Here is a 17,159-nt window from a genome sequence, read left to right as displayed (position 1 = left end):
AAGACATTGACAGGGACGTTCATAACAGTTTTATTTGTAATGGCCGACTGGAAAGCACCCAAATGTCTAATAACAAGAGAATGGATAAACTAATTGTGGTATAGTCACACAGTGGGTCACACACAGCTGTGGGAATGAATTCAATATTGCTGCACAGACATTGATGACTCTTACGTTGAACAAAAGAAGCAGGCACAAAAGCGGACACTGTTATTCCATTTATAGTTGAAGTTCTACACCAGATAAAACTAATCGAAGGTGACAGAATCAGAATGAAGATTCCCTTGAGGGTGGAGGTCATTACTAACATGAGGGAGGCTTTTGGGGTGATGAAAATGTTCTAAATCTTTTTTTTTTTTAAGAGGCGAAGAGTGGGACTCAGCCCCCACCGTGGGTGCTGGCAGACCTCTACCCCCCTAAAAATGTTCTAAATCTTGATCTGGGTGGAGGTTGCAGGGCGATGCGTGTGTGTGTGTGTGTGTGTGTGTGTGTGTGTGTGTGTGTGTATAATCGTCGAGCTATATGTTTTATGCATTTTACTGTATGCTAGTTGTACCTCAATCACAAAGTAGATTTCAACTCCTTGCTACAACTGAACATGATTTCTGGGCTCCTGTTCTCGGAAGGCCTTGTGGGGCCAGGATCTGACATTTGGGCAGATAAGTCCTGGCCATTGGACCCAGTCAAAGCCCCTCCCTCCTCAGTCCCTGGGCTGATTTGCATGCCCTGTTGTGGTCCAGTGGCCTCACCAGCCCTGTGCCCCCAGGCACCTGGAGCACAGCCCAGCAGAACCGCTCCCCGCCTGCCTCCCTGCCTCTGGTCATGGCCTGCCTGTGCCTGGCCCTCCTTCTGATGGGGACCTTCATGGCAGGTGAATCCTCACTGGGCCTGGCTCACTTGGGTGTGGGGTGGGGGACAGTACTGGCCCCAGAAGGCCCTTGCAAGGAAGAAAATTGATGGGGATGGTAGGGAGGGTCCCGGGAGGGGGACCGAGGTGGAGGAGAGACCTGGCTCCACGCAGTTCTGCCCCTGATCTGCGGCAAGTCACTTTCCTATGTGGGCCTTGGTTTCCCCATTTATGAATGACCAGATCACCAGGGCCCCTTTGGATTCATATTTTGGGGTCTCCTTCTTAGTTCTTCATAGGGGAAGCTGGTGCGGGCTGATCCCCACACCACAGGCCCTCAGAGGCAACCTAACCCCAAAAAGGCCCCTGGCAGGTGGTATGATGGGGAGGGTCTACAGAGAAAGGGCAGCAGGGGGACCCAGTGGCTGCCAGTCCCACCCTCTGAGCTCTGGGCCCTCAGTTGAACATGGATCCTTGGGGATATGGCACTAACAGGGACTTGGGGGTTGCCAACTCCAAACCCCTCACTCACAGAGGGAAATGGAGGCCCAGAGAGGGTATCCTGAGTCTCAAGAGCCAGGCCTCCTGCACCTCATCCAGTGCCAATCCCACACACTGGGCTGTGACCCTCTGGGAGTGGGAGTCTGACCAAGCCTTCACAGGGCAGGGGAAGGAGGGGATAGGCCCAAGCCAGGCCTGAGTGGGTCTGTGTTTCTCAGTCTCTCAGCCAGCGCTGGCACAGCAGGATGCTCTGCTGGTCTTCCCAGGCCAAGTGGCTCAACTGTCCTGCATGCTCAGCCCCCAGCATGACATCAAGGACTACGGTGTGTCCTGGTACCAGCAGCGGGCAGGCAGCGCCCCCCGCTATCTCCTCTACTATCACTCGGAAGAGGAGCACCACCGGCCCGATGACATCCCTCACCGATTCTCGGCAGCCAAGGACGTAGCCCACAATGCCTGTGTCCTGACCATCAGCCCCGTGCAGCCTGAGGATGATGCGGATTACTACTGCTCTGTTGGCTTCAGCCCTGATTCCTAGGGGTGGGGTGTGAGATGAGTGCCTCCTGTCTGTCCCTGACCTTGGGCCCCTCTCTAACTTCCTCTGAGCCTTGCTCTCTCCTCTGTAAAATGGGCTAATAACATTCAACGTGTCAACAGAAGCTATTGTGAGGGCCATGAGATCTGGCTAAACAAAGTGACTGTGGTTGGTCTGGGAGTGTGGGGGTGGGACACCTGGGGATTGTTGCCAAAGAGGAAGCACCTGAGACCCTTGGGGTGTGACCCAGCCTCCCCCCTGGCCCCCAGGGGGCTGAGACTGGTGGCCTGGCCTTCCTGTGACCTGAGGAGCTGGGGGGAGAGAAAAAGGAACCAGCCCTCGCCACCCCCAGCTCTGCATGGCTGGTTGTGGTCCAACAGTCATTGTTCTTGGATGGCTGGACCCCATGGAGCGCAGGCTGCTGGCCTGGGAAGGGGCAGCCCCTGCCTACCCCTTGGAGTCTCTGCCCAAGGCCTGACAGCACTGCTGGGGCAGAGAGGTGTGTGTGTGTGGGGGGGGCGGTAGCATGGTGTGGGTAGCAAGAGCCAGGGCTGAGGTGCTGAAGGCAGGTGGGCAGAGGGCTTGGAGTAGAGTCCCTCTTCCCAGGGACAGTGTGTTCTATTGGCTTCCTGTGACTGAGCTGACGTCTCTTGAGGGAGGCTCTCCCACAGGCTGGGCAGCTGCACCCGAGCTGCGGGGCCAGGCGCCCAAGCACTGGGTGCAGGGTAAGTCTCGTCATCAGCAGCAGAGTTGAACGTTTGAGAGTGGGGAACACATTCCTCTTCCCTCCCGGTGCCTTTAAGAGGCGCCTCGTGCGTAGGGGTCAGCTCTCTGCTGCGCAGAGTTAGGGGCCCCTGAGGTCCTGAGAGAGTCCCACCGACACGCTCAGCCACCTCCTGCGCTTTCCCCTGGCCCCTTCTCATCTACGTCTCTGCAGGGGCAGGGAGGGAGGGCAGGCAGGATCCCTGCCTGTGCCAGGAGACCGAGTCGACAGCTCGGGGACTCCCCTCCTCTCCTCCTGAAGGCCCCAGACGCCTCGGTGGCCTCTCGCTCGCACTCAGCCCCAGGGCAGGTGCAGCGAACGCCTGCAGCTCTAGGCCGTCCCGCCCCTCCCGGCCTCCGTTTCCTCCTCTGCACTCGCGCCAACACCTGCCCAGCTCTGTACTCCTTACGGCCAGGACGCGCTTTGGCGATGGCCGGAGCCACGGTGCGGATCTGAGAGACTTTCCCGATCCGGGTACTAGCGCCACAGGGTAGGACTGCTACGCGCGGCGACACTTGGCGCGGCGGTACCACCGAGACGCCGGGACCTCCGCGCGGCCTAGAGTGGTCCCGGAAGTGCCCGAGGGCCGGGGGCGGGGCTCCGGGCGCTCCGGCGGCTGTGGGCTCCGCGTCAGCAGCTGCTGCGGAGCGAGGCCGCGTCGGCCGGGTCGGCCGCGGGTTGGAGCGGCTCAGGTGCGGCCCCGCCCCTCCCGCCTGCGGCCCCGCCCGCCTGCAGCCCCGCCCCGGCCCAGGTGAGCTGTCCCGCCCCGGCCCAGGTGAGTGGCCCCGGTCCGCCAGGGTGACCCGAGTCCGCCTGACTACCTGTCTCTACTGTGGCCCCGGCTGTGGGTGTCCCGAGTCGGTGGGAAGCCTCTAGGGGCGTCGCGTTGCCTCCCGGGCAGCGCGCGCGGGTCCGTGGCCCTTCTTGCGGACCTCCAGCCTAGAGACCCTTACCACACTGAGGGTTTGCCCGGTGCCCAGGCCCTGGGGGCTCCCTAGAGGATGGGGTAACAGATGCAGGACGACCTGGGAAAGGCCCCGAGAGAGGTGGGAAGCATGGGGTTTCAGACCTTTGGATTTTCGGCCCCAAAACTTTTAACACATTGTTGGGGACAGATAAAAGATTGCCAACTTTTTATCCAGAGTGGAGACTTCTGCGTGTAGGGGCTACATAGTGGGAATGGAAAATTCCTAAGGAGGAAATACCTTGGAAATACCAGGGTTTTACAGGTGGGTAGAAGAGGAGTTGCAATCCACAGATACCAGGACGGAGGAAATCAGAGGGCATACAAATTGGAAAGAAAGCTTTCAGAAACCAAGGAAATAACGCGAGAATGGGGTTGGGGATGGAGATGGGGTCGGAATGGGGGTGGGGACTAACTCAAAGCTTTCAGGCACCCAGGTAGGCAATGTGGGTTAGTGAAGGGTGGGCCCATATTGTCACATCTTCCAGTTTTTCAAGAGAAAGTTTAGAAACCAACTGAATTTTAAATATTGCCAACTAAGTAAAAGGAAAGGGAAAAGCCCAACTCTCTGAGAGCCAAACAAAACGTGTCTGTGGCAGGATCCCCAGGCTGGGCTGCCAATTTGCAACCTCTGAAATGAAGGATGTTGAGAAGGAGGTATTGGAGAGTGATGCCAGATGGGGTGGGAAGGTAAGGACTGGGAAGAGAGGGATTTGGCCATAAGGAGGTCATTGGATGCCAGAGCTGAGGTTCCAGCTGAAACTGGAAACTGGAAATTTATGGTGTTGCCATACATAGTTGCATGATTTTTCTTGGCAACATTTAACATCTTAGGAGGAATTGGCAGAGAGGTTGGGAGTTAGCGGTTTGTTGCAGCAGGACAAGGGGGCAAGGAATATGATGTTGGTCAGAGAGTTGAAGTGACACTCAGAATTAGACCCACTAAGCCAGACAGAAAAGGGGTGGAACTAGAAGAGGAGAACCTGGGTAAAAATGGGGGTTGCTGCATTTTGAGGTTCAAAAGCACAGGCCAAGTGAGAGAACTGGGAGCGTTGGAGATTATGAATTGCTTCAGAGAAGGGGGAGGGCAAGAGGCACTGAAGTGATCAAAGAATTTTAGACAATACTTTAGTTCTGTGCTTTTTTTTTTTTTTTTTTGAGACAGAGTTTTGCTCTGTCGCCCAGGCTGGAGTGCAGTGGCCTCATCATTGCCCACTGCAGCCTTGAACTCCTGGGCTCAAGCAATCCTCCTGCTTCAGCCTCCCAAGTAGCTAGGATTACAAATGCACACCACCATACCTGGCTATTTTTCTATTTTTTTGTAGAGACAGGGTCTCACTCTTGCTCAGGCTGGTCTTGAACCCCTGGCTTCAAGCGTTCCTCTTGCCTTGGCCTCCCAAAGTGCTGGGATTATAGGCATGAGCCATTGTGCCCAGCCTGTGCTTTTTTCATACCTGGTCTTTCTATTGGCTGGCCAAAAAAAAAAAAATCATTATTTATTTATTTTTTGTAGAGATGGGGGTCTCGCTATGTTGCTCGGGCTGGTCCCAAACTCCTGGCCTCAAGTGATGCTCCCACCTTGACCTCCCTAAGTCCTGGGATTATAGGCCTGAGCCACAGCACCTGGCCTGAAAAATCATTTAAAAAAATCATTTCCAAATAGGAATGAATTCCATGGTGACTATTTTGATTAATTTACCATGGTTTTTTGAGCTGGTTACTCGCTAAGCTTCAGCAGAAGGCTAATAGTACTTTTGTGTAGAGTTTCGAGGATTAAATAAGATGCTGTGAAGGATGTAGTAGCACCTAGCACATAGTAGGTGCTCCGTAAATATGAGCTGTAACTATCAGTGTCATGTCACCTGAGGACTTTGCCTTTATTTAGAGAAGTTTCTGAATGGGCCTGTGAGGGATGTTCTAAGGGGCCACCATGGTGGGGGCTGGGCTGAGTAGGGTGTTCTAGCCTCCTTCCTTGTCCCTGCTAAAACACTCCCTTCAAATGGAGCAGCTCTGCTTTTGTCTGTGTTGTTTATATACATCTCCTAGAGTTGGACAATTGATTTATTTGAATAAAGTGTTCTTTGGCAAAAAAAGAGTGACAATTGGTTCTAGCATACAAAGAAATGGCTTTTCCTCCATTTGATTATTTATTAAACAACTCTGAACACTGGGATTGTGCTGTTGTGCTGGGGGCCGGAGATTCCACATGAAGGAGCACAGTGCCTGCCCTGGGGAGCTCGCAGGCCAAGGTGGGGAGGGCTGTGATGAGGTGCTGGGTACACTCGGGTTACCAGCAAGGCATATCTGAGATGGTCACAAGTCTGAGGGTACAGAGAAGAGGGGACATTTGAATGAGTCCAGAAGGATGAGCAAGTGACAGCCTGAGAACAGGGGAGGGACCTGTTAGGAAAAGACAGGAGCAGTGCACGCAAGTTAAGCTGGAAGGTTGGGAGAGAGTGGGGGAGAGAGGCAGGAGATGGGCTGGAAGAGCTGGTGTGAAGGGCCTTATGAAGGAGTTGGGCCTCAAGATCCTAAGGAGGGAAACGCCATGCTCAGGCTCGTGTTTTGGGTATTTGACTGTGGTGTCAGTACACAGCACGCGCCAGAGGAAGGGGTGGAAGCTAGAGGTTGGTGGCTAGTTAGGAGGTGAATATTGAAAGAATCTTGGCAGGGGACTGAGGCCTGAGCTGCAGAGTGACAGTGAGGACAGAGAGGCAGAGACCCCTTCTGTGAAGCCTCAGGAAGTGGACAAGACTGGACGGGCGGGGTGAGAATGAGATGGTCTAGGCTGACTCCCAGGGCTCTGGCTTGGGCACCCGGCTGGACAGAGTGTGCTTGACCTAGTGTAGGAGGGAAATGCTCTCTCTTTCCCCCAAATACTGCCCAGTATGTCAGATCATCTGGTAGCCCAAGCCTTGCCCCTTTTCCACAATGGCTCTACTTCCCAGGCTGGAGCGCAGTGGTGTCATCATAGCTCACTGCAGCCTCGAACTCCTGGGCTCAAGTGATCCTCCTGCTCCCGCCTCCTTAGTAGCTAAGACTACAGGTGTGCACCACTGAGCCCGGCTAATGTTTTTATTTTTTGGACAGACGAGTACTCGCCATGTTGCTCAATCTGGTCTCGAACTCCTGGCCTCTAGTGATCCTCCCAAAGCACTGAGATTCCCACTGCCTGTGTGAGCTCACTTTCCAGAACGTCTTCAGCCCTTAGAGTCCAGACACCACCATGTGGCACTTAATTGTGTCTGTCTGTCTGTCTGCCTTGCAGTTGTTTCTGGTGGATGAAACTTGTCTCTAACTCATTTGGGATCGTCTGGAGGGCAAGACTGTGTCTCACCCTTACTAGGTTGTTCCCACCATAGATTCTAGCACAGGAAGGTGGCATGTAAGAGCTGCTTGATTTGCCGACTTAACAACATTTCTTGTTTTCTTTTCAGATTGTAAGAACAGTAAATACAGTCCAAAGAGGAACATTTTTGAAGAAATACAGTCATCGGGGCGACACAAGATTCACAATGGAGGTTTCCCCAGCAACCAAGTTTGGCGAGACCTTTATGTTTGAGGACAGGTTAGAGATGCAGCAAGAGCTTTTCCCTGGGGAGGACCTGGCGGACCCTTTTCTTCAGGGGAGAGGTTTGGAGCAGATGGCTGTTATCTACAAAGAGATCCCTCTTGGGGGGCAAGACGAGGACTGTGATGATTACGAGGGGAATTTCAGTCTGTGCTCAAGCCCTGTTCAGCATCAAAGTTTCCCCCCAGAAACCAGAGCCCAGGATGATGAGCTATTTAGCCAAACCTTCCTCCAGAAATCCGACCTCAGTGTGTGTCAGATAATCCACAGGGGAGGAGAGTCCAGTCCACGCGATTGTGTGAACGCGGCAGACAGGGGGGACTCAGGACCTACCGCACCTCACAGAATGCCTGTGCCCGCCAAGCCCTACGCGTGCCGCGAGTGCGGGAAGGCCTTCAGCCAGAGCTCACACCTCCTCCGGCACCTGGTGATCCACACCGGGGAGAAGCCCTACGAGTGCTGCGAGTGCGGGAAGGCCTTCAGCCAGAGCTCGCACCTCCTCAGACATCAGATCATCCACACCGGGGAGAAGCCCTACGAGTGCCGCGAGTGCGGGAAGGCCTTCCGCCAGAGCTCGGCGCTCACGCAGCACCAGAAGATCCACACGGGGAAAAGGCCCTACGAGTGCAGGGAGTGCGGGAAAGATTTCAGCCGGAGCTCCAGCCTCAGGAAGCACGAGAGGATCCATACGGGAGAGAGACCGTATCAGTGTAAGGAATGCGGGAAATCCTTCAACCAGAGCTCAGGCCTGAGCCAACACCGGAAAATCCACACCCTCAAGAAACCTCACGAGTGCGATCTCTGCGGGAAAGCCTTCTGTCACAGGTCGCACCTCATCCGGCACCAGCGGATCCACACCGGGAAGAAGCCTTACAAATGTGACGAGTGCGGGAAGGCCTTCAGCCAGAGCTCCAACCTCATCGAGCACCGCAAGACCCACACGGGCGAGAAGCCCTACAAGTGCCACAAGTGCGGCAAGGCCTTCAGCCAGAGCTCCTCGCTCATCGAGCACCAGCGCATCCACACGGGCGAGAAGCCCTACGAGTGCTGCCAGTGCGGCAAGGCCTTCTGCCACAGCTCGGCGCTGATCCAGCACCAGCGCATCCACACCGGCAGGAAGCCCTACGCCTGTGAGTGCGGCAAGGCCTTCCGGCACCGGTCAGCCCTCATCGAGCACTACAAGACCCACACCAGAGAGAAGCCCTACGTGTGCAACCTGTGCGGCAAGTCCTTCAGGGGCAGCTCGCACCTGATCCGGCATCAGAAAATCCACGCTGGGGAGAAACTGTAGAGCGAGGAACCTGCACCACAGGTTAGAAGCCTTTGCCAGCCGGAGCGTGCACCCACGTCGCTTTTGGGCTAAGACCACGGCTACCTCCCTGATAACACTGCCCAGTAGAGGCCCTCTGACCCAGGTGTTCCTGAGGGTCCCACCAGCAGGAAGGCCCCCACCCCGGGTGGCACCCAGCCCAGCAGCTCTCCCGCATGGGAGGGAGGGCAGGGAGACCGGGCAGCCCGCCAGGACAGAGAGCTGCCCTTCAGTCCCCATTCTCCCACTTGACTCCCAAGCCTACGAGACTTCATTCTGCCCTCTCTTCGCTTTTGCCAGAATGCAGAGGAAGAACAAATGCCAAGAGGGAGAAAGCTGAGTTAAACCCAGGAAGATGTCAGGTTAACTCTTGAAATCAGGCTGCCGTCTGGCACTTTCAGAAGACAAACCACGTTCACAGTCCACAGCAGTGGAAGAAAAATGAATTCCCAAAATAGATACGTCAGCGGCAAAATGGAAATTTCTGCCTGGGTTGGGCATGGGTGGAGACAACTGAGCAGGTCAACAGAGCAAGGAGGGTCTGCAAAGATGGCTCTTGGGGCTGGGGGTGAGGGGGCGAGCCCCTGGGCGTGGTCTCTGAGCCCGCTCCTCTTAGCATGAGGATGGTTTCTATCAGATGGCTCTGTCACAGGAGGCTAGAGGTGTGGTCCTGTTGGCCAGAGGACATCTGACTCAGCCTGGGCAGCGGGCATTACTGCCTTCCAGGCATAACCCGTCCCTGAGCCCCACTGCCCCCAAGACCACGTGTGCCTTGGACATCAGCAGGGCCCGTTTCTGGCCTGGTCTGGCAGTGACAGCCTCACCGCCCATGTCAGGGGATGCGGGAAGCAGTGTGATTTGGTGGAGGAGGCGTTGGTCCAATCAGAAGGTCTGGGTTCAAGTCCCGGTTCCACCCCCTCCTACCTGCCTGACCTTGAGCAAGTCCTGTGACCCCCCCAGGCTCCATTTCCCCGCCTGGGAGGTGGGAGTGAGGGGACCTGGCCACATACCTCTAAGGTTGGGGCAAGGCTCCCATTCAGAACGAGGTCACGTGAGAAAGAGTCACGGGTGGCAGCTAAGGATGGAAACCCAGAATGGTCCATGTCCCGCCCAGCCCGGGCTTGCACACCCCTGCTGAGGCCGTGTCCCACACACAGACTCTTTCTCCCAGGTGCCATCCCGAGCCTCCGGCCACAGCGGTGTCATTCTGCACTCCCAGGACCTTCTCTGTCCTCCCTTCCTGCTGGCTGGAACTCACCTGGGGGCTGTGTAAGCTGGACCATTGCCTGTGCCCCCTTCCCTGACCAATTCAGGCAGCTCTCCCAGAGGTGGGGCCCAACAGTGGTGTGTGTTAGAGCCCCCCAGGTGATCATAGCTTTATAGCGGCAGCCAGTGTGCGCCTCGTGCTGGGCTTTTGTGAAGTGCCCAACAGCTTCTGATGCCCGCCCTGCTGGCTTTGGCTAAACAGAGCTTGAAGGCCTTTCTGTCTCAGTCCCCATGTCCCCGGAGCCTCAGAGTGGGCTAAGGCAGTGACGGTCAGCTGTGCTGGCTGATTGGTAAGTGTTTGTCCCAGGCCACAGGGATCTCTTGAGTGCTGGCTCCCCTGCCACCCCGGGATCCTCAGGGCTAGTGGAGAAAGAGGCAGTCTGAGATATTTTGAATTTTTCCAAAAGTTACGGCTGGAATCACATGAACGCATCATGGTAGCGCTAGTTATTACGGCTGATCAGAAGCTCATTGTGGTGGTCATGTATAGTTTTGATGAATAAACATGGGAAAGCTCTAATTGTCACTTAGTAAGTGGGGCTTGGTAGGCCCGAGATTTCAAAATGTTGGGCTGGAGAGATCACGGTGGGAGTCCTGGCTACTCCTCTGTCCAGCGCCTGTTTTTTTTTTTTTTTTTTTGAGACAGAGTCTCACTGTGTTGCCCGGGCTAGAGTGCCGTGGTGTCATCCTTGCTCACAGCAACCTCAAACTCCTGGGCTCAAGCGATCCTCCTGCCTCAGCCTCCTGAGTAGCTGGGACTACAGGCATGCGCCACCATGCCCGGCTAATTTTTTCTATATATTTTTAGTTGTCCAATTAATTTCTTTCTAATTTTAGTAGAGACGGGGTCTCGCTCTTGCTCAGGCTGGTTTCGAACTCCTGAACTCAAACAATCCACCCGCCTCGGCCTCCCAGAGAGCTAGGATTACAGGCATGAGCCACTGCGCCCGGCCTGTCCAGCGCCTGTTTTTGCCACCTGAGTGTGTGAAACGCTTAGCCAGCAGCCCAGGGTACCCCGGAACCCACCACACGACCAGGGGAGCCACTGGGTGGTGCCCTCAGCATTGTCTGCAGCTGGCCTGGCATTTGTCAGGAGTGAAGAGAATGCCAAGACGCAGCTGGGACGGCAGGTGGCATCAGGCAGGGGCCCCTGAAAGATCTACCTCCTCTTCACCCCTCCCCCCACGTCCCTGCCATCATCACCAGGCGAGTGTCTGTTGCCTGCCTTTGGTCTCTTGCTCCCCGTCCCTCCTGCACATCCCAGCCAAACTGATTTTTAAAGCGTCACTTTGCACATGTCACCATTCTCCTTAAAAACCAAACGTCAGGAGTTTTTCTGCACATAAACCCTATTTCAGCCAACCTGGGTGACCCCCTGTGAGTAAGCCACAAGGAATTGAGGCCACCCCTGCCAGATGTCCTCCATATTCACTCCTAGCCTCTCATGATCCCCTTTATGCTGTTCTCACATTTTGGAGTGTGCACTTTCTCCTCTTCCTCCCTGCCTCTCCTTCTCTTCTTTGTGTGTAACATGGAGATTAAGACCCCCTCCCCCAGGGTTAAAGGTTCTCACATAAACATGATAAGACCAGGTACTTTTCCTTTTTTGGAAGTATGAACAGAGCCTAGTTCCTTCTGTTCAAATTCTTTCACTGTTTTATTATGTACTTTTTTTTTTGAGACAGGGTCTCGCTCTGTTGCCCAGGCTGGAGTACAGTGGCTTGATCAGAACTCACTGCAGCCTCTAAGTCCTAGGCTCAAGTGGTGATCCTCCCGCCTCAGCCTGCCTAGTAGCTGGGACTACAGGTGTGCTCAATCATGACTGGCTAATTTTTGAATTTTTTTTGTAGAGACAGGGTGTTGCTGTGTTTCCCGGGCTGGTCTTGAACTCCTGGCCTCAAGTGATCCACCTCGGCCTCCCAAAGTTATTACATATTTTTAAAAATTCTCTCATTCTGTTTAGATTCTCAAACAGTATAAAGTTATGAGAGATCATCGCTGGTAATATTTTAATCAGTCATCTTTTAATTGCATTGTTTGTTTTTTTTGTCTTACATTTCTCCCTTCTGATGGCGGTGGTTTACTTAGATGCCGTTGATTGTTATAAAACTCCAACTGTTGATTTTGTTTACTAATCTATTGTTTTGCCAAAGTATATGTATTCTCTCTTCTTTTTTCTTTTGCTTAGGACTTTATAATTCTAAAATTATTTAGATATAGTTGATCATATTTTTAATATTTCTAGTAAATGTAGATACTTTGGTCTGTGTTTTTTTCTTCAAGTGACAGCTCTGTCTACACTCCCTAAGTTTTGACGTGATATTTTTTGTTATAGTATTAGGAATTTCCTTTTGGCCCAAGTGTTATTTTTTAAATATTTCTAAATGATGAATGCTTAGGTCATTGCTGCTTATTTCTTACTGTACTATGGTGTCAACATTGCCAAGTGTCCATAGAATTTCTTTGGGCCTGAATATATTATCAATTTTTATAAAGTATTGGTGTACTCTCAAAAAATGTGTTTTTATTCCACCAGTTCTATTTAACTCAAGTTTTTTGATTATTTTATTCAAATCTATGCATTGTCTAACTTTTGTTTACTTGAGAGTTCTTAACCCAGGGTCTATGGTCTGTGGGTCCGAGCATACAGGGGTTTTAGGGGTTTGGATCCCTAGGGCCCAAGCAAAGCTGTGTGGATATGTGCATGAATGAATTGTTCTGGGAGGAGGGGTCTGTAGCATTCATCATATTTTGAAAGGCCTTAACTTCAAATGGGCTTATCTTCAAAATGATCCCAAAACAGTTAAGAAAACTCATTTACCTGATGTAATCATAGTCTGATTTTGTGTTTTTTGTTTATATATTTCTATTTCACTTTTAGTTTCTATTTCTCATTTATATATTTTGTTGCTGTGTTAATCATGCAGTTTTCACAAATCCTTTTTGAGAAACAGGGCATAAATTATCGATAAATAAGTATCGTGTTGTTTGGGGCATATATATTTAACAGTGATATATTGAAAAACCGTGCCTTTCGGTACCCTCTTTGCCTCTTAATTCTTCCAGCTTAAACTTCTCTTTTCCACGTATCATAATTGAAGCCCCTTACTTTTCTTGAATTCGCGTTTGCATGATAGACTTTAGCTCAATGTTTTATTTTTTTAAATTTGTGTATATATTTTGCTATATATCTGTAACTTATAAACAGCAAATTGTTGGATTTTGTTTTCTGATTCTTTCTGTAATTCTTTTTCTTGCTATGTAAGAAGCTCTCCTGTCATTAATGTTATTGTTGAGCAAGGCATAATATATTTTCATCTTAATATTTTAATGTATTTTAATTCATTTAACCCAAAAGGGCCATGCTTACCCCTGCTGCCATCTCTGTGAGTTATTGACCATGTGGAGTGTCATTTCTGGGTAGACTGGAGGTCTGCCATGGGCCACCTGCTCCTCCCCATCACTCCTCTCACCACATCTGGGTTCAGTGCCGGGCTCTGCCCTGAGCCCACTCTTCAAGTGATGGCCCCTGGCATCGGTGTCCTCGGCTATGACATGGAGGAATGACGCCATCTCACAGCCACGGGGGCTCAGAGGGATAAGGAATGCAAACATGCTTAGCAAGCTATGAGGTGCAGTTGATTACTACACTGCTAGAATTTTGAAACATTTCTTTAATTTTCTGTTCTTACTCCTAAACTTCTTTCAACATAACTTGGAACATCATGTTATGCTTTACTTTGTAGAAAACACTGCCAGATGTGGCAAAGACCTAAACATCGCGGGTCTGTCCTGTTCTCTCTGAGTGAACTTGTACAGTCATTTGAAGAGGAGGGGCCCCTGATCTTATCCCCCATCCCCCTGTCTGTCCCTGGCCAGTCGCCTACATACTGCCTCCCCTGCCCTAGCAAGTGCTGCCAGCATCTCCCCCAGGAAGAGAAGGGAAGCACTGTCACAGCTACAAAGGCTTGAGAAGGTGGTCACCGTGGCCACTTCTGTCGCAGATGGGGACATCGAGGCCGACAGTGTGCCCAGGGTGTGCAGTAATTTACTGTCAGATCTACCAGTGGCCCTCGGGAAGAGCAGTTCTGAGTGTGATGCCAAAGCACAGCCAGCTGCTACCAGGACTTCTCAGAGGAGGCAGGTGGGTTCTGTCACCACGGGCCAAGGTGAGAGCCAAGTGGCCTTGGCCCACTCACAGTTGCTTGGCTCTTGGGATGATGGTCAGTGACCGACACCACATAGGTGGACGTATTTGCCCGATTGCTGATGCATCGATTTACTGGGGGTGGGGAAAGAGAAACCCTTTTCTTGTGGGAAAACTACCCAATTTTCAGTATCTCATAACTCAGGAAACCAAGTCAAAAGGTTGCTTGATGAGCGTGGAATTGGGGCGCAGGGTGGTGGAAGACCTTGACCCTAGATGCTGTGTGTGGGCCATCCCTCCCGCACCGCAGAGGCTAGACGCTTGCCTCGTCGTCAGCATGCTGGTGAGGGGCGTGTGCTGGAGACCCTCTGATGTTGGCCTCCTCACTCATTCTCTGCTTTTGTGAAAGTCACTGCTCTCCCGTGGCCTTGCACAGCTGTCTCTGCCCTGTGGGTCACCATCCTCGGAGTCCAGAGCGCCCTCTAGTGGTGGCCCAAATGTGAAAGGCACTTGGGTATCTCCCCAAACCCAGAAAGCTCTTGTCAGCTTTCAATCCAAGCTTCCCTTTGCCACTGCCCTCAGCCAGGCTAGCTCTGCTTCCCCCTAAAGATGGCCAGGAGCCCCTCTGCTTCTCCCTGCCACATGTCACTTAGGTCTTCCGGCTCCTGGAACTCCAGAAGTGAGGCAGAGGGTCACAGATAGCCAAGCAGCGATGTGCTCCCTACTTAATCCTGACGCCATCTCATCTCCCAGAAAAGAGAGGGGTGCGCCTTGTGTGGTTCTGGCCTGGTCTTCTCCCAGGACCATGGGCATCCTCAAAAGCAAAGAACTGTTCTGGGCTCACAGTGGGGGGTGGCCAAGGGGTGCCGTTCCCCTCCGGATCTTACACATGGGAGTCTTATCCTAGGGCTAAAAGCCTCTCCCTCCTGTCAGCAGCCCACCGGAGGCACCCAGTGAGGCCTTCCTCTCTGCCCATCTTCCTTTCCTGTGATGTGGGGATTGGGCCCCGGAGCTGGGCACCTGCGGGTCTCACTGCCCACCATACCCCCACGGGGCTGTGTGAACAAGTGGCTTTCTCCTGCCTCGTCTGCATACTGGTGATGCTCCTCCGCCCGCTTTTCCTTTCCTGTTCTTTCCTCCAGTCTGACACCCTCTCCTCCACCTTCTCATGCAGGGATCCCCTATATCCTGCTCCCATATCACTTGGCACCACCTCCTCTCATCTGATTGCTCCCACCTTGGTTGAGGCTGCTGTCATCCCTGTGCTGGCGCAGTGAGTGCATAGCCTCTTGCCTGATGTCACTGCCCTTTTGTCCTTTCTCAGCAGCCACAGTGATCTTTCTGCCCTGCAAGGCTGACAGGGTCACGCCCTTCCTCAAACACCCCCACTGATTCCCACGTAAACCTAAGTGTTGAGGCCAGCCTGCAGGCCTCGCCCGACCTGACCACCCCCGCCCCCCACCCGGGCCCTCCAAGCTCCAGCCACAGGACAGTAGCACTTGTGCTCCCTGCGCATGCGTTGCTCAGGTGGGAAGGATGTCCCTTGGGAAAACCCCTCTCCCAGCCACAGCAGAAGCGTGGGCTGAAGGTGGGGGGGATTAGCTACTCCGAGAGGGCCTCCTGCTCCACCTCTGCACCCCTTCCAGCCCTGTGCTGTATTCTGGGTGCCAGGTGCTGCTGGACCAGGGAAGAAGACCAAGTTTGGGGCCAGGGCTGCACTTTGGAGAAAACAGAGAGGGTCCCACTGTGGCTATCTTGTGTCTCACTCACTGTTACGATTTAGTGTCATCAACACCTGGCTTATTTACGTCGTTCCTGAAAACAATGATTTCGCAAGCGTCCCAGCCACAGTTCCCCTGAGCCCTTGTCCTTCACAGCCTAGCTCCCAACCAGGACAGCCCAGGCCCCAGTTGGACCCTCACAATGTCCAAGGTCCGTCTTGCCCTTGGTTTCTTCCCTGTCTCATGGGTGCTGGGTCAGCAGGAATTTTGAGAGAAGCCCAGTTCATACAAGAGTGAAGTGGGAAGAGCTCAGAGTCTGTTTCAAGGTCACAACAGGAGACCTTGTCAGTTCCGGTTCTCAGACAGTGAGAAGGCTGGCAGGAGCCCGTTTCCTTGCAGCAGGTGGAGAAAGGGTATAAAGGGAGGGAGAGGAAGGGACCTGAATGATTCAGCAGGACAAAGGCAGGGGAACAGCGCCCTCCTCATCTGAAGCCCCCTGCAGTCCCTGAAGGGGTGTGTGACATGGGGTGGGAGGCCACCAGGGGGCATCACGAGCCAGGCTGAGCTGGGGGGAGCAGGACCCCACACCCCTGCCTGGGGCTCACTGTTCCCTCCTCCCCTGTGCCCCAGCCATTCTGAACGCCTGGAGCCCAGACCTGCCCGGGGAGCCCCATTCCAGCTGTGGGGCCCCAGGAAGCCAAGCTCAGAGAGACTCCTAACCATGCATGGGTGATACCAGATTTTTACACATCTCTGTAATTAATAGAATAAATGGACCATGACCGAGAAAGGCTAGAGAAGGTCTGAAGAAGACAGTTGACAAACAGCCTTATGGCCATCCACAGAGCAGAGCGAACTCCAGGTGCAGAACACACATTCTTTTCAAGCACGCGTGGAACATGCGTGCACGTGCTGGGCTGTAAAGAAAGTATCAGCAAATATCAAAGAGACGAAGTACAGATTATGTTCTTGGTGAACAATGCAATGATACTAGAAATCGAGCAGAAAAACACAGCCAGAAAACCTGGTGTGGTGCCGCTTCACCCCGGCTGGGATTCGCGGGCCTGGGAATCCACTGGGAAACGTTGCTTCCCATCCGGGCAACTGTGGGCTCTGCTGGTTTAGCAGTTGGAGTTCCCAATGCAGGAATGCTTTTGCCAGGGCATGACAAGAGGCTGCCCCTTGGCCACTCTGGGCTCCTTATGCCAGAGAACAACAGACACGGGGTGATCAGGGCACCGGGGTGCTGCCCTCCATGCGGAGGGGGCCCGAGGGAGTATGTCTGGAATACTGACAGCCTCGGGGCCCTTTCATGTCCTGTGATGACAGTTCTTGCCAACTACAGCCACCTAATTCGGGCAGGTGAATGGCCCAGACCCTCCGGAATGAAGGGTTGGTCGCCTCACCAGACAAACAACCCTGACCAGTCAAGGTGCCTGCGGAGGGCAAAGGGAATACAGAATGTTTAGTGGGAGCAAAAAATACCAGCTGTGACCACGTACACAATCAGGAAAGAGGACTGTGGTAGTTACAGG

At 53.2% G+C, this 17,159-nt stretch overlaps 2 protein-coding genes across 2 annotated transcripts; both read left to right on the top strand.

The window, feature by feature from the left end:
- The first annotated feature begins 726 nt into the window (after positions 1 to 726).
- VPREB3 (pre-B lymphocyte 3) lies at positions 727 to 1,998 on the top strand. The gene is made up of 2 exons (XM_012644112.1): positions 727 to 871; positions 1,567 to 1,998. The coding sequence occupies exons 1-2, from the start codon at positions 823 to 825 to the stop codon at positions 1,884 to 1,886; spliced, it is 369 nt and encodes a 122-aa protein (XP_012499566.1). The 5' UTR covers positions 727 to 822; the 3' UTR covers positions 1,887 to 1,998.
- Positions 1,999 to 3,637: 1,639 nt separating this feature from the next.
- Positions 3,638 to 8,488, top strand: ZNF70 (zinc finger protein 70). Its single transcript, XM_012644113.1, has 2 exons — positions 3,638 to 3,692; positions 7,048 to 8,488. The coding sequence occupies exons 1-2, from the start codon at positions 3,660 to 3,662 to the stop codon at positions 8,470 to 8,472; spliced, it is 1,458 nt and encodes a 485-aa protein (XP_012499567.1). The 5' UTR covers positions 3,638 to 3,659; the 3' UTR covers positions 8,473 to 8,488.
- Positions 8,489 to 17,159: the final 8,671 nt, after the last annotated feature.

This window comes from Propithecus coquereli, unplaced genomic scaffold, assembly GCF_000956105.1.
Source record: "Propithecus coquereli isolate 6110/MARCELLA unplaced genomic scaffold, Pcoq_1.0 Scaffold206, whole genome shotgun sequence".
Taxonomy (NCBI): Eukaryota; Metazoa; Chordata; class Mammalia; order Primates; family Indriidae; genus Propithecus; species Propithecus coquereli.
This window is presented reverse-complemented; position numbering and strand designations above follow the sequence as displayed.